Source organism: Pocillopora verrucosa, chromosome 4, assembly GCF_036669915.1.
Source record: "Pocillopora verrucosa isolate sample1 chromosome 4, ASM3666991v2, whole genome shotgun sequence".
NCBI lineage: Eukaryota > Metazoa > Cnidaria > Anthozoa > Scleractinia > Pocilloporidae > Pocillopora > Pocillopora verrucosa.
The window spans coordinates 10,180,450-10,196,234 of record NC_089315.1 but is presented as its reverse complement, the minus strand read 5'-3'; the positions used below and the strand labels follow the sequence as shown (position 1 = coordinate 10,196,234).

General features: G+C 38.3%; 2 protein-coding genes across 3 annotated transcripts in view; one reads left to right on the top strand and one right to left on the bottom strand.

Annotated features, from left to right (window-relative positions):
* Window positions 1-15,785, bottom strand: part of LOC136280501 (E3 ubiquitin-protein ligase rnf213-alpha-like) — a 184,377-nt gene that overhangs the window by 67,997 nt on the left and 100,595 nt on the right. The gene's annotated exons all lie outside the window — the stretch shown is intronic.
* The window catches only part of LOC131782630 (E3 ubiquitin-protein ligase rnf213-alpha-like), a 53,233-nt gene that overhangs the window by 5,174 nt on the left and 32,274 nt on the right, over window positions 1-15,785 (top strand). The window contains exons 8-32 of one of the 2 annotated variants that reach the window (XM_066165802.1): window positions 215-445; window positions 717-930; window positions 1,936-1,994; window positions 2,167-2,491; window positions 2,892-2,990; window positions 3,153-3,269; window positions 3,457-3,670; window positions 4,125-4,490; window positions 4,651-5,249; window positions 5,752-5,911; window positions 6,306-6,523; window positions 6,885-7,202; window positions 7,496-8,253; window positions 8,645-8,784; window positions 9,238-9,312; window positions 9,680-9,786; window positions 10,792-10,936; window positions 11,260-11,479; window positions 12,031-12,304; window positions 13,050-13,181; window positions 13,290-13,395; window positions 13,778-13,952; window positions 14,723-14,894; window positions 15,217-15,335; window positions 15,453-15,647. In XM_066165802.1, the coding sequence (XP_066021899.1) occupies window positions 215-445; window positions 717-930; window positions 1,936-1,994; window positions 2,167-2,491; window positions 2,892-2,990; window positions 3,153-3,269; window positions 3,457-3,670; window positions 4,125-4,490; window positions 4,651-5,249; window positions 5,752-5,911; window positions 6,306-6,523; window positions 6,885-7,202; window positions 7,496-8,253; window positions 8,645-8,784; window positions 9,238-9,312; window positions 9,680-9,786; window positions 10,792-10,936; window positions 11,260-11,479; window positions 12,031-12,304; window positions 13,050-13,181; window positions 13,290-13,395; window positions 13,778-13,952; window positions 14,723-14,894; window positions 15,217-15,335; window positions 15,453-15,647 (5,538 nt within the window). Of the gene's footprint in view, window positions 1-214; window positions 446-716; window positions 931-1,935; window positions 1,995-2,166; window positions 2,492-2,891; window positions 2,991-3,152; window positions 3,270-3,456; window positions 3,671-4,124; window positions 4,491-4,650; window positions 5,250-5,751; window positions 5,912-6,305; window positions 6,524-6,884; window positions 7,203-7,495; window positions 8,254-8,644; window positions 8,785-9,237; window positions 9,313-9,679; window positions 9,787-10,791; window positions 10,937-11,259; window positions 11,480-12,030; window positions 12,305-13,049; window positions 13,182-13,289; window positions 13,396-13,774; window positions 13,953-14,722; window positions 14,895-15,216; window positions 15,336-15,452; window positions 15,648-15,785 lie in introns of both variants that reach the window. The other variant, XM_066165801.1, reaches the window with a different exon arrangement.

Genomic DNA, 15,785 nt, shown 5'->3' with positions numbered 1-15,785 from the left:
CAGATTATGTTGGGTCTCATGATCCCTATTTGTGTGGTTCAATGTTCTCTCGCTTAATATCGTTTAGATGTAACATGTAATGGTAAATAACTTTGTTGAAAGCTCCTGCAAAACAACTATACGTTTAATAAATCAGTTTTCAGTAAGTGGGAGAAAATTCATTTATTCTCACGCGAGATGTATTTTTGAATTACACCTTAATTCTATTTTTAAGGACACTGGTGGATAACTTGAAACGACTGTGTAAATACGTAATTGAGGAAAAGTACGGAATATTTCACTGGTTGTTCGCTGTCCCCTTGCTTCATTTCTTATCGAAATCAGTGGTGCCATTCTCGGGCGGTCAGCGACCAGCAGCACCAAGCTCACTGAATGACAACAATTGGTGGGGAGCAGATGACCTCTTCGACTTTTTTCGAGTACGACGACATGTGCTCAATGCAAGGTTGGACTTATTTTATACTAATGCTTTATAAAGACAAGGTGACCGACACACAAGACTTGTCTGAGTGTTGTGAAGGCTTACAGTTTTTAGTTGAGAAAGAATTTACGGTTTCTTCCATGGCCATGGCTTTCACGTTTCTAAGTAACAATTAATCTTTTTATCGACGTATCGAGCGGAAACTGTATTATTGAAGTCATTTTCTATTCTGACTATCATTTCTAAAACGTGAATAAAATTAATAGTTTGTCTTGTTCCTTTTTATGTTTCGCAGGGACAGGGCCAACACTCCAGCACTTCTTCAAAACCAACTTTCTCCCATGTTTGAGTTCGACCCATTATTCAAAAGGACATTTTTGTTGGCACTCTCAATCTTTGACATGAGCAAGGTTTTAAAGAGGGGAAACTTCTCTTTGTTTGAAGTTTGTTGGACACTTCTTCGGGTCGTAAAGGAGAGAGATAGGCCTCTATTTCTCTCGGAGGAGGAGGTAATTTTCTTGTTGCCATATTCACTGACATGATATGTAAAACGAGTTTGTACATCTCTACATTGAGCAAAGTTAAAACAACGTTAAAGAATCTTAGCTGAGTTAATTTTCAGGGACTGGTTTAGAAGACGTATTTTTTTTTGTTGTTGTAAAAACCCCCCAAAATTACGTCTGTTCAATTGCAAATCTGTATCTGAAGGATAACATCAGATACAGATTGCAATAGAACAGACGTAATTCTGGGAAATTTTTCAAAAAACGAACAATTGTTCATTCATTCCACTGCATTGGCTATGGCTTCCGTCACGTCCGCCCAACCCCCTGTCGCGTGCCGCCGCCTTGGCCACATTCCAGCTCTTTCAGCCCGCCTTGCCTCTTTCTTTCGACAGTCCTTCTCCAAGTGGTCCGTAGTCTCCCTCTCGCCCTTCGACCTTGGCGACCTTCCTCATTGCCAACATAAAACAAACAATCAAACTTTTTGCGTGATCGGCAATCACAAACTTTTACCCATTACTTAACAAGATTACTATTGCCGAAGTATAGTTAGGAAAAACCTAATGTATTTTCATGTGTCTACAACTTTCGATTAATGACCTATACAGTGGCAATATATGTAATGTATGTTTAATCCATGAATGTTGTAATTAGCCAAGAAATGAATGTAGCGTCTTGTTGTTGTTGTTGTTATTTTTTTATTTTTCGTTCGGTAGAGAGGTTGTTTTCTTTCTTTTTATTGTATGTATGCACTGTTGATGAAATATTTACATTAAAATAAATAATGATTTTGTAAGTTATTATTGGTCAGTACTGTAAGTAACTTCAGAATCATGACTAAGGCAAACTTAGTGTTGAAAGCAGTCTTCCCATGTTGATATTGTTTGAAAGTACGGTTGGTGAAGTTTATATTTAAAGCAAGTTGCGGTAATAAAATAAAATTTGTTTAAAATAAACAAACAAACGAAAGGAAATTAGTGTTTCCTTCATGATATTGTCTTATTTTCATAGTGGGATTCTCTTGAAGAATGCATCAAGGACATGAACGCAGTTCATGAGAAGTTTGAGAGGTAAAAATTTATCTAATATGAGTAGGATGAGGATGCGCAGACTAACTTAAATCAACCTCACAAGAAAACTTTAGCTGGCTCTTTAACTTTGATAGATTTTGAACCCAGGTTCCCTTTTACGGTCAGCTCTATCGTCTCATAGTACAATTCTCCTTTGTCTTTTATTCACTAGGGCGGAACACTTCACTCAATGGGAGGAAATGACGTCACTAGCTCAAGCAGCCTCACAGCTTTTACAGCACCTTCTAACAGAGCACCAGTTAGCTATCCAGAAGAGAAGTCAAATACTCTGTGGCCTTTTGAAACTCCTAGGCAATAGTCTTGTGTTGGCAAAACAAGACTCTTCTGCTGCACAGATTGACGGAAAGGAAGACAACACGCATGAACATATTTTCAAACAATCGTTTGAAAGTTTACGCGAATCTTTGGAAACGCTGCATCGGGCTTCGGGAAGGTTGCAGCTCGCATCGAAAAAGTACTGCCAAGAAGAATTCCAGGTACTAATAAAATGGGAAAAGCTTTTTACTGCTGAGTTTTCGAAGTCAGTAAAGTAAGACATCGTTGGGTCATACTTATGCATGTAATTCAGTTTTAGTCCTATAGACCCCGTTATGAGCGCACACTAACGGTGTTTTACGAAAAAAAAAGAAAAGGAAAATCAAAACTAGATCATCATACAGTTTGCGCAATTAATTGAATAAGAAAGTGTACTGATCTAAGATCAGCGACACAGATGGTCAATAGTTCCCGGTTATGTTAGGGAGATAAAGGCGAGAGACACCGTAATTCATTTTAAATGCGACGCAGATACATTAAGTTTACAATCATTTCAACTTACGTAAAATGTAAAAAGATTCGCTGAGATTTTCAGTAAAGGTTTATCTCCATCTCCTTTAGTTTTGGTCGAACCTTCTTTCGGTAAAGCTGGATGATGACGAAATGCAACAATGCCTGGAAAACTGTGTGAAAGGAGTATTTGAAAATCGAATTTGCGAGGTAGGTGTCGAATGTTTCTTGTATACTTTGCCACTGACCAAGCCTTTATTAGTTCGTATATAGTTTTAGTACATTTAATAATTGACTATAAATAGAAAAATGATTTCTTCAACCCCACTAGTCATTCTTGGTCATGTGCACTTCTTTGTTTTGAATAAACAGATCGACTATCAGCGTGTTATAGAATTATATTGCACCCTTGATCTCAGCATTTATCATCAAGATGTTGGCGACTGCCTCATGTCCACTGCATTCAAGGCTATAGACCGTTCTCGACAGGTAGGTTGTTGACACCATCGTACTGTCATCTCAACGTTTTAAGAATAACTGAAGAAAATAGTTTGCATTTATACAAGAATAACGAATCATTGATCGCGTACACTGATCGACCAGGTAAGTATAGGTAAACTTGTTATTTTTTTCTCAATCAAAAATCTAATCGTTCCATTCATATTTCTTTCTATAGGGCGACGTCAGGGAAGACCAAATGGAAAAGTTGAGGTCCAGTCTGGAATCATCAAAGCTAACTGACCGGCAGGCATCTGGGGTCGGCAAACTGTTTGGTCGTTTTCTTATGAAGCAATGGCCAAAGGAAAGCGACAGGGAAGATCCTTCAAGGGATGAGCTTTTGCGACATTTGTTTTCTTGGAAACCGATGGAAGAGTACTTTAAATACTTTAGTACGTAATGACGTTTTCACTTTTGTAGATAATCAAGGGGAATTTGAAAATGCGGCTAAATAATTTTTTCTTAACATTTGTGTAAACCACAAGACTGAATTAATTGACTTTAATCGACGAATACTTAATCACAAACTTCTAACAGTGACAGAACAAAACGGGACGGCCACGCTTAGTAAAACACAACGAGTACATAACGAGTCCAAATTCCAACATGGCGGTTCTCTCGTGCAGTCGAGCACGTTTTTTAACTGTCTCTGCGCATGTGCCGCACGCACACCGCAGGTTAATAGGATTGCGGTCTAAACTACTAGTCACCAGATTCCACAACATTCTTTACAGCTGGCTACACGCGTATTAAAAACTGTGTATTAATAGTTTTATTTAATGATGATCTTCAAAGAAAATTTTAAATCTTAAATTTTAAGAAAAATGGCAATTATTTCTTTTATAGACGGCCAACGTAAAGATGGAGCCACTTTATCTTCTGAAGGCTCAGTGCTTCTTCATCAGGCGTCTTCACTTTTGGAATGGGTCAGCAACGGCCTCAGGAATGCTGAGATTGATGTGAAAACACTACGACTTGTTCAGAGAAATCGAAAAAAGTTCTTGAGGTTGAACTATTTGCGAACCAGTTCCGAGGACAATCAATCCAGAGTCCCTCGTGAAGCGGTCAAGATGGATAGAGTCAAGGAAAACCAAAACGAGACAGATCCAATGGAGGTATTTCTTGAAATGCGCTGTGAGGAGCTCAAAGCGTTTGAAAGCGAGAGGGAAGCAGTATCATCTTTCGTGGAGTTTTGTTCTGCTGTAAAGTCAGGTGAGACCCAAACGCTCGGATATGATAGGAATTGAGTTAAAAACTACTAGGATCGAAGGAAAAAGAGGCAACCGAACCAAGCCAAAAGGATAGATTTAACACGTAACTTTTGTAGTTTATAACATTTTTCTGAAACAGTCGTGCCGTTTTCACTTTTTAGTTGAAGTTAACTTGAATGAAATCAAAGAAAAACTGAAGAACGACGTAACATCTTGTCGTGTGCTTGAACTTTGCCACAAACGCGGAATCAGTGAAGAGCCTCTAGTGAAATATTTTGAACTCACGCCAAGGAATAAGAGAATGACTCAATATCTTCATCTACTCCGATCCAGCTTTCTTTTCCGTACCATTTGGAATAAGTGCGAGAAAAATGCGGCTTCCATTTGTCGAGGTGATCCTCGATTAGCTGGAGTAATGACATTAGACACAGTGCACGAGCTTTTGTGGACCAAGTCCTTCGAAAGATGGCAAACTTTGTGGGATAGAGTATGTAGGGGACAAATTAGTCTGAGAGAAGTGGATGAAAGATTCGGCAAATTTCGAAACGAGCCAGAGTATTTCGATACTGAAATTGGAATAGCACTGAAGCTCCTTCCCGACGAACAAGATGTTGAAGCCGTCATCAATCGACGAGTTGATCAGATCAAACAGTACCAGAAGCTGAGAGGGTGCGAGGAAGCCGCCGCAGCTATCTTGGAGTTTCAAGAAGCCATGGAACTTGAAGGAGACTTTCAAGTGCTCGATGACTTTTACGATCAGGTAATTATCAAGTATAGACCTTGGCCCTTTATTGCTTTACTGAGTGCCTCTCATCCCTTTAACTCCCATGAATGACCATGACAGAATTTCCCCTGACAATATCCTTACAATATCAAGTACACAAGTGATAAAAATAAAAAAAATATCATTTAGGGGATTATTAGTTGATCCAATACCAAATTCTCTGAACTAATATCATCAGAATTGTATAGCAGACAGATCTTGGGAGCAAAAGGGTTAAGTGAATGTTAAATGGTGAAAAGTGGATAGATAACAAGCCAATGTAAAAGTTCCTTAGCCGTAATACAATAATTTTGAAAAGTCGAAAGAAACAACTATGTGACAGGCTTAATTGCACTTGCCCCAGTATCGATTTCTTTCAATCTATCTAAGGCGTAATGCGGCAAAATAATTCTATTGACATACCAGAGAGAAAAGCTGTTTTACGGGAAGAAATACCCATTTGATTTAAATGGTATGATTTTATTATTGTTTTTACTAGATGAGCGACGAATTTCGCGGACGCCCTCTCTCAACTATTGGTGATGATGTTTTAGAAATGGGAAAAGATCTTGAACATGTAACGCCTGTAATGATCGATTGCTTGAAAACTGTCGTTGCTTCCAAAGACTACATCTACTGGCTTCGAAAGGAAGTGCAAGGTGCGTTTTCTCTGATAATAAACTAACTTCCCAGTACTGACTAAATGTGAACAACCAAACGACCGACTGAATCTCACAGTTAACAAATAGTAACTGCGAAATTCTTCACATCAGTGGTAACCTGTGGTAGTTTTTCTAAATACTGATGACTGTTTCCTTGAAAAGTGTGTATAAATAAAACCAATAACGGAGTCATCGAAATAGACCTGTTTCTAATGTCAATATTCTAACACTATCATGAAAGACAGTTTTCATTTTCAACTTTTTTTTAGATCCCTACTCACCGTTATATTTCTGCAACTCCTTTCATGTAAATGATGCCAAAGTACCAATTTTCCCTCTTCCTTGTTTGCTGTATTGTTCAAATTATTTCCTTTCTTACATTTCTTACCAGGAAGGGACGAGGTGAAAACTCTGGTGGACTTAGCGATGATGTCAGCTGGTGAGACTGACATTGAGACCGATCGTGTTTCCTGTGTGCACACCACTGCTCTTGGCTTTGCTCCCTTCATTTTTGACCTGGACAAAGACACCAGCTTTGGGAAACTTATCAGTGCATGTGACAGCGTGTGGAGGGAGATCGAAAAAGACAAATCTTTGCTCGAGAAGCTGGTAAGGTTTTGCCGCACGTTTTGTTCATTTGATAGTATTGATCATCACAGTCTTGCACGTTGTAAGACTATCTTTATTGTGGCAGGTATAAAGTCAGCGAGAATTGATTAGAAAGTGAACAAGTCTTTTTTAACAGTAGTTTGAGTAATTTGTTGGTTTCGGTGGCGAATCGGTATTGAAAAGTATTACGCTAAATTACAGTGTAGGTCGATTAACCAATGACATCAGTTTTCATGAGCGATATTGATTTCAAAGATAAGCACCTAATCTTCCTTACATCGCAGAAGTTTAGTAATACAAGTATCTAGATGATATAGCTTCGTTAAAACTAATCCGTATACTGATAATTGCGGTCTTACAGAACAGCATCAGCTGCCATCTTGATTGGCTTAAGGGCGTTAAGGATGAGCATGCCATGTCTTCTCTCAAATTGGCTCAAGCTATCAACGAAAGAGGAGTATACTCCATTGGTCATTTGCAGGACAGTGTGGAACCAGCTAGGCTCTATTACAAGAAAAGTGTGGATTCCGTTATCAGTTTACTTTTACCTCCAACCGACCTAAGTGGTGAACGAAAGGAATTCAGTTTAGAGAAACTTCAGGAGCTACAAAGTAAACTTGCTCTCATTTCGGGAAAGGAATCACAAGGCGGCCAAGAGGATATAAACAAGTTTGGAGAGGTAATATTTTAGATGGCCAACGAGAGTGAAAGCAAAGTTGTTCAAGAGAATTTAGGTGAGGCACCTTTCAAAGCAAAAGAATGCAGCAGGAAAGAAAGGATGAGTGCATTAAGCTGCAAAGATAAAGAGGGCATATTAAAAGAAAAGGCTGAAGAAATATCAAAAAGGGTTAAAGTTTTAGTGTTGGTGAAGCTTTTACTATAACTTTATTTACATGATGTTTTTTTTCTTTCTTTCCTCGTGCAATTTGAATACGGTTAAAAGGCATAAGAAATTTCCATTTTTATTCTCAGTTGCTTCAAGGTGCTGTTCAACTTGGCCAGGCTTATGTAAATCTCTGTGAAACTGGAGATGTTTCACACCTCGACTGGAGCGAAGAATACAAGTGTAAGAGCTCTATGGGAAAAAGAATCATTGATGAAATCCAGTCAAAGTGCGAAGAATTTGAACAACTTTGCTACGCGTGCAGAGAACACATCAACGAGATGCGGATGAAATACCGCGAGTTAAACTTTTTCACCATACAGCAACTTTTATTCTTACGCAAGGAACTCGCTAGCTTGAAACAAGGCACGACATTGGAATCTCTTAATCTCCAAGTTTACAGTCTTCTTGAAAAGGTTCTTCCAAGCCTTCACAGGAAATTACTGCACGAAGCTCTTATTGAGGCAGGTCTCTGGTCAACAGATTTTGATCTGGATTTCTACAGCGGTCAAGATGCTCGTAGCACAACATCCCCGTCCAGCCAAGATGACACCTTCAGAGACAACGAAGAGATAAGTGAAAAGTACGAGAGCCTTTTTGATAATGTGGAGAGGCTAAATCCCTCAGAGCCTGAACGCCTCGCTGTGGCAGCTCTTTACAACGATATGAAAGGTAACGTTGCCGAGCTTGTTCTTTGGTGTGTGCAAAACAAGGATAAAAGCGACCTTTTAGATGAACTCTACGAGAAAGCTTCAGAAGACCCCAAATTCCGGGGCATCATAGGCGAGACTCCTGATTCAGACGAAGAGTCATCACAATCTTCTCAACATTCTGATGACCAGATGAGGTAAGAAAATAATTTGTAGACCGCATCGAAAGTAACTTCAAGAAAATGTACATGTGCTAAATGGTTTGTTCTGTTGCCATATGCATGTGCACCGATGATATAGTGATGAAGGTGGTTGACAGTTTCAAACAATTTGAGTAATTTTAGCCAGAGTTAAGCCAGGAATCCATGAATACCAGCACCTACTCTCTCCTATCTCTTAATGAGCAAACGAAAAAGACGAAACAGAAATAGACTCAACGAAACTACGCAGGAGGACCTTCCTGATGTTTCTTCCAGGACTCTGAGTGAAATTAACGAAACTGATAGAGGAGTAAGTCCGCGCCAAGGATTTTGATTGAGTACAATCCTAAGCCCTCTTTCATTACTTTATTTTTTTTATGTGTTTTAGTTTGCAAGAAGGTGATGATGAGTTTTCACATTCGAGTCTACCTGAAGAGGCAAACTTCACGTTGGACGAAACATTAGGGGGAACCTTTTTGACTTTGGACGAAATTGGTGTATTTCTATCTTGCTTGGTTGCCGGAAATGGTACCTTTCAATAATTTACATTTTATTTGTTATACCACCTTGCAATTCTTGTTTTATTCTTTTTTTTTTGCATTTCTTGCTTGTCACTTTGTATATTGCGAGTTCACGGAGCTAAAGTGCTGAAACGTGATATTCACTACATATTTAGCGCCTACAATTTTTTGATGTTATTAACCCAGAATAATGGTATCGACGTTAACTGAATTTTCAGAAATCTGGCCAAGACCTACCTCAGTATGACGTGTTAACTTTTAAATTCTTTATGTAAATACCTTCCTAGACATCTGATCTCCTGCCGTTATACAAAATTATCCTACCTTTATGTCCTGCTAGAACCAATTGATCTTAGGGATACTTGGTCCTTATTCTTTGCTTTGCCTAAAAGAAGTATTGTTTTTATTAATTAATCATTCGCATGAACCAACCCTCAATTGTAATCATTTCTTCTCATAGAGGACAGAGTTATGGGGAGAGAAATCCAAACTTACTTGAAAAGAGGACAGCCGAATCTCATGTTAGCAAAAAAAGGTAAGTTGCTGCCAATAACGTTCTCGTTTAGTTGGTAAATGTAGAGCATAATTTTCGCTCCTAAGAAGTAAGCACATCCTGAGGCTGCCGAATCGATTTCTCTAAACCTCATTAAAAAAAATAAAGAAAGGAAACGTTTGTTTATGGTTCCATATTTATTGCGAGACAAGTGGTGATGACATTTTCATACTCGTGTATATGACCTCATGGTAAAAGCATTAGGACAGCGGCTTCCACCTCAACTAAACTGTTTAACGATAAAAGTGTGTATCTCTCTATTCAGCCGTTTACTTTTATATCCACTCGTCCTCTTAATCCATAATTGGTATTTTTCTTGATTCAAACATTTTTTACGCGCTCTTTTCAGAGAACATCTTTTCCGCTGTTCTTGAACTTTATAAGGAGGATGGAATGCATAGTTTGCCAAATAGCGACGAAGTCCTCGTTTGCACATCTGAAACGACATCTGAGGAGGTAATTACTAGCGTGACATCACTCTACACAAATACAAGAGTAGCCTTGGCAAAGGGAAGAACTTCTAACTTAGTCACCCATACAGATCCATAATCTTTTACTCGTCTTCGTTTAAGTTATGTAACTGGATTAATAATGTAAATAAAGACATTATACGCTTCTGATTGGTACTAGACGAGTTTATTTTTCATGTAATAATGAAAATGACAAAAGTACTCGCTTCTGATTGGCTGCAAACGAATGCATCAAAGTCATAACACAAGTGTGAATTACAAATGGTGCGCGCACGCTTTCAAAATTTCACCTGTCTTGACTTTCTGGGGTTTTTTTTCTATGTGCGTTATTAGCAAGGAATAACATGATTTTTCTTGCAATTTCGTTTTCTTTGAAAAGTTTACTTGTGCTTTTTTACACCACCTTGCATAAGAAATCATGTTGTTTACCTATACTTATCATAACCATTACAATTTCCTCAACCGTGATTGGCGCAGTAGCTGCTTAATTTTCACTAATCATTCCCTAGAGCTGTAATCGGACATTGTCATCGGACAGTTGGCTGTAATCGGACACCTGTAATCGGACAGTTGAAGTTGTCAATCATACTAAGTTCACTCAGCCAAATCCAACAATCACAGAGTTAAACAGAATAACCACAGAAATAACCACTTGTCCTTAAAAAAAAATATTAAGGAATCTACAAAATGGAGAAATTTGTTTAATTTAGTCTCTCAGGGAGATTTTTTACCAAATTGTTTTTGCTGTTTTCGGAAATTGAAACGGTTATGATTAATTGGTAAAAAAACTTATTGTCTTCCAATTCTGTCTGTAATCATACTCGTGATTGACAAATAGGACTCCCACTTCGCGGTCGTCCAATTTTGTTAATCAATCGTACGATTACAGAGTAAATTGGACTCCACCTAGTCCTATTACCATAACTAATTGCAGTATGGGAAACGCGAAGCAAGCTGAACATATCGTGATGGTCTACTCTCTGTTTTCTAGGTGGAGTTACTATTTCGTCGAGCCCTGGCAAGCAATGGAAACAAACTATACTGTTTAGTCAATGGTGACCTGTTAGACTATGACGTCAGTCAGAAGGTGGTAGACTGTTTACACACATTGCTGCACGATTATTCCTACCCGGAAAGTAAGTTCTGTTTGACGTTATGCCCTTAGGTCCTGTATTCTGGTCTGTGGTAAACGAAGATATTAGTGTAAAAGAGTCTTTTATTCTTTCATTAATGTCTACTTCTAATTCCTACTCTTTTACAAGGTACTTAGTTCACTTTTCTTTCTTTATCCTTGAAAACTAGCTCCGTTTGCTGAAATAAAACGGAACTGAGGAGCTAGCTGCCTCTTACGTAATGAATTGTTGAATCAAAAATTTCCTTGTCTTAGAAAGGTAAATATTCCCTTAAATTTATAGTTTGCTTTTAATGTTTTGTTTCATTCTTTTTATGAATTTTTCAGGCTTGGCCCTTGTTGTTCTATGCAGTAGCGAAAATGAAGAACGAGCTCATATCATCACTTGTTTGGAACAGTACAAAGTATTAATGCCGAGGTATCCTCGACCAGACGAGCTGCGGCGATTCCTCGCAAAGCAGTTTACAGTACCAGGGCAGAGGCCTGGTGTGTATCGTGAGAAGCACGTGATCTGGAGTCCAGCTGCCGAAGTTAGTCGAGCGGAGAAGTAGGTGTATCTCTGATTGTTCTTTTAATCACGAAGGGAAATTATTTCTTGTGGGACCGCGAGGACAAAGATTGCATTTTCGTACACTTAAGCATCACTATCCATTGTTCATTGTTTTGAGAATGAATTAAAGGACTCTTACCTAGATTAACTGGAAAGATAAGAAAAATGTTGCGCTTTAAAGAACGCGATGATTAGAAAAGATGTGGCTTGTCTCTCCGTATTGTGCCTTTGTGCCAAAAATTGCAGATTACGACGGTTGTTGTACCTCTAGGAAAGGCACTTTTTTTGTCCGTCTTTTTAAATGTTAATTAACCTTATTGTGTCTTAGAAAATTGAAGCTAAAACCTAGGCCAACTCTTAACTCCTACTGTATTTTAAAACTGACGGATTTGATATTTGTCACCTTATTCCTTTTTGGAATAAATGAGATTTGAATTGGGGATGTCATTCAAAGTTAAGCTAGGAAATTACCTGACGCATCATCTCTCCAACATAAACCATGCCCCCATCCACGCACTCTAAACGAGAACACTGTTTATTTTTTAAAGCTTAAATGTTCTCGTGGTATCCTCTGAACACCCTGGAGTAGGAAAAAGTTTGGTCGTTCGTAGGTTGGCTGAAGAATTGGAAATGCTTCCCAACAATCAGCTTGTGGTGGAAGTAATGCTACAGGAGGGTGAAGAAACACCTCGTTTGTGTGTAACAATTCCTTTCCATGATAAACATGCGCATGTTGCAGATGCTGTTGGTTTCTTTCTTCCTCATGCTCTACATTCGGATATTCCTTTGTCGAGGATTTTTCATCTTGATCGTTCCTGTGTGGTGAGTTTGTTTAATTCTATTCATTCATGTATTTTCTTAACAACTAATTGATTGATGGTTAATCAATCAACTGAATCATCAAAAACACGATGATTACAATCATTCTTTCTAATTCAAACAGACAGCTGATTGGAACAAGGAAAACTATCAACTAAGGAAATTTTGAGTAACAGGAAACCAAATTCATAGGAATAGGCTACTAAAAAAGGCATCATCACCGTCGCTAAAGAGAAGTCAGAATGCAATGGTGAGGTGGTAAGACAAATCGAAAGACGTTTACACAAAATGGCTGTAAAGTCTTAAAGAAATTCGTCGCGCTAGAGTACAGATCTTTTAGAGAATATTTCTTTCAAACTTCGTCTAAAACTTCCCCTTAAGAGTAAAAAGTTTTGATAGGTATCAGACATCTCTTTTACAAGAAAAATATCGCTCTAGACTGTAATTGTTAAATTCGATTTAAGTCATAAGTTTGAAACTCTCTCTGTTTAGTCACTCACCCCCCCGAGAGCGATAGTTATAGTTTGACAAAGATGGCTGAAAGCTATTGAAACTGTCAACCGTTAGGGGAAAAACCACGAGTTATGTTTGCAAGAATGTAAAAAAAAATTGTATTAAGTCTGGAAAGTGTACCGGCAAGTAGACAAAAAGTTGAAGGTCGTCCGTGCCAGCGAAAACGGTTAAGCAAAAACTACGGAAAAAAAGAAGCAATCATAAATTATGTTCTAATCAATGCTTTCTTTGACAGGTTACTCCAGAGTTCGAAACGTTGCTGTTTAATTTACTGATCCTGGGTGAACTGACTGATGAGTGTGGACGCGTTTGGAGAAGGAATTCACATGACTTGTATATCCTGGAAATCACCAACCCTACTTTAATGGTAAGAATTCTTTCCCATACACGACTGAAAGAAAATGTATCTGCCAATATGCTTTTAAAGAATATTACTTCATAACTGTTTTATCTTATTAATCTTTTATATAATAAGAGGCCAAAGGAGTCATCTGAAGCATGCAAGTTTGATGAGCTCCTCCCACAAATAAGATGTCGTCTTCCGACAGACACCCTGTTCTCCTTGAGAAGAAAAAGCGCAGGTATGATTTAATTTAAATTTGGCTGACAAAATATTTGAATATTTGAAAACAAAAATCATGTTACTGCTTTCTGGTTGGTAGTAACAAAGTCATCTTACAGTCTCACTCCGAAATTTCTGAAATCTGTAGTATTACATATGTAGTGCTAAGCTGGAACATAAGTAAAATTAGAAAATTTTCATCCTTTGTCCTTAAAGCAAGGACTTTGTTGAAACCATCTCGAAGATTTCGTGCTTAAGACAGTTTGCTTGTAATTATCCCTTTGTAACATAATGGGAATTCCTCTGTTCGAATTTAACTAAAGTCAACTCACCCACCTCGAGTACAGTCCTTACTATTTCTACAAGTCATGACATCTTCAAAACGTATATTTTCGTAGCAGCAAAAGAAACTAATAGCCCATCGTTTGATGAGGGAGAATTAGAGAGCGACGAAGTTCAGCGCGTGTGGCAGTATCTTCAGCTGATCAAGGAGGAACCTGAACGCATCCAGCATTTCTACTATGACCGGAACTCTAAACGCACGAGTCCAGCCGAATGTCTTAAAACATTAATCAGGTTTGTACCTGTTCCGTGGGAGAGACAGCAGTTGTCCCAGAGAAAAACAAGCGTTCAAACCTTAAATCACTTTCGTCCTCGTTTTTTTCATCTTGGTACAGTCAAACCTCTAATTAGCTGGGTTCTGTTAAAGTATCACCTATCCTTAAGCGGTTGCTCTCCAGATTTTCGTAATTGGCTTCCCATATTAATATATTAATAGAACAGTCAAACCTGTATTAAGCAGTCACCCACGGGGAATGGCGCTTAATAAAGTTTGTCCACTTAATAAAAGTTGACCGCCGCTTAATACAGGTTACCGTTAAATATAGGTTGACCACTTGATACAGGTTCCACAAAATAGAAGTAACATAAAAACTATTAAAAACGCCATTTTATGCCAAAATTGACCACTTAATGTACAAAAACTCACTCAAAAAACTACTGACATACTATCGCAAACATACTAGTAAGAATATTAAACAATAATGGGATGATGAATCTCAAATTCGATGAGGTGACTTATGACACGAGAGGAAATTTTGCTCATGGTAATACGCTACTCGCAAAATACCCTTGAATAAGGTGCATCTAGCGTTAACTCTCTTGTTTCTCGACAGAAGTGTTTAGGAGACCAAACGGGAGAAACCTTTTAAAAAATATATTTATTTGCTTAACTATGTAAGGGTTCTTCTCTTAGATCTTTAAGTGTGCAATTTGTAAGTTTTTACCATTTAATTATTGAACCTAGCTCTTTGTGTAAATACTCATTCCGTATTTGGTTTCGTCAGGAACTGTGGAGTCACGAACCCGTCATGGTCTGAACTTCGATATTTTGTGAACTTTTTGAACTACCAGCTCAAGGATTGCGAGGAAAGCACGTTTTGTAACACCTCATTGGTAGAGGATACCTTAGAAGGATTCCGGAAATTTGTGGTTAACTTCATGATAATAATGTCAAAGGTTTGTGATAAAAAAATTAGCATTCAAAAGAGTGATTGATTTCCAAGATTTCAAGAGTCCTAAACATCGATCACCCGTTATTGTCAATCCGCTTCAATCGCCTCATTCTGTAGTCATTTTGCTTCTTCTTAAATTACCGACAACAGTCCTTCTCAGGACTAAACTCACCCGGACGATCAAACTATACTTTTACATTATTTTTCCTTTTGCATTATTCCCTCTTGGAAAACTTTTTGTTTGAACTCGTCCTCTGGCTCATATAAATGATATGACAAAATTCCATGGATGCCACTAATTATGAAACTATGTTTCTCTCTGTCAGGATTTCTCGATGCGATCTTTAACAGACAAAGACACCAGTCAGACTCACGGGACATCGGCCGATTCAAAGGAGGAGGACGACATTGTTCCCTTCCGGCTTCGGAGACGTTGGGAGGAGACGTAATACTTGTTCATACGTTTTGATCTCGCCATTTTGACTTTGCTTGATTTTGTAAGGCCAACATTTGGCACGAATATTCTTTCACTCTTTTTTTTTTATTTTTTATTTTATTTTAGGCCACATCCATATATCTTTTTTAACCCGGATCATGATACCATGACTTTCCTCGGATTCCGTGTTGATCAAGAGGGAAATCTTCTAGATCCGCAGAATACAGAAATCATTCAAAGAGGGATCATGACAAGACATCTTCGCACGGGACTTTATGTACAGAAAGTGGATTTGGAAAACAGCTTTGAGTCCTATTCAAAGTAGGTATCAAGTGACGAATGCTGAATGAAATAGTTGAATCAGTCATTGAGGGTATGTCTTGCCTCCGTTCGAAACTACTAAGGTAGGGGTGGGGGGTGGGAGGGGGTCAAAAGAGACTCGATGGCTTTGTGATCAGC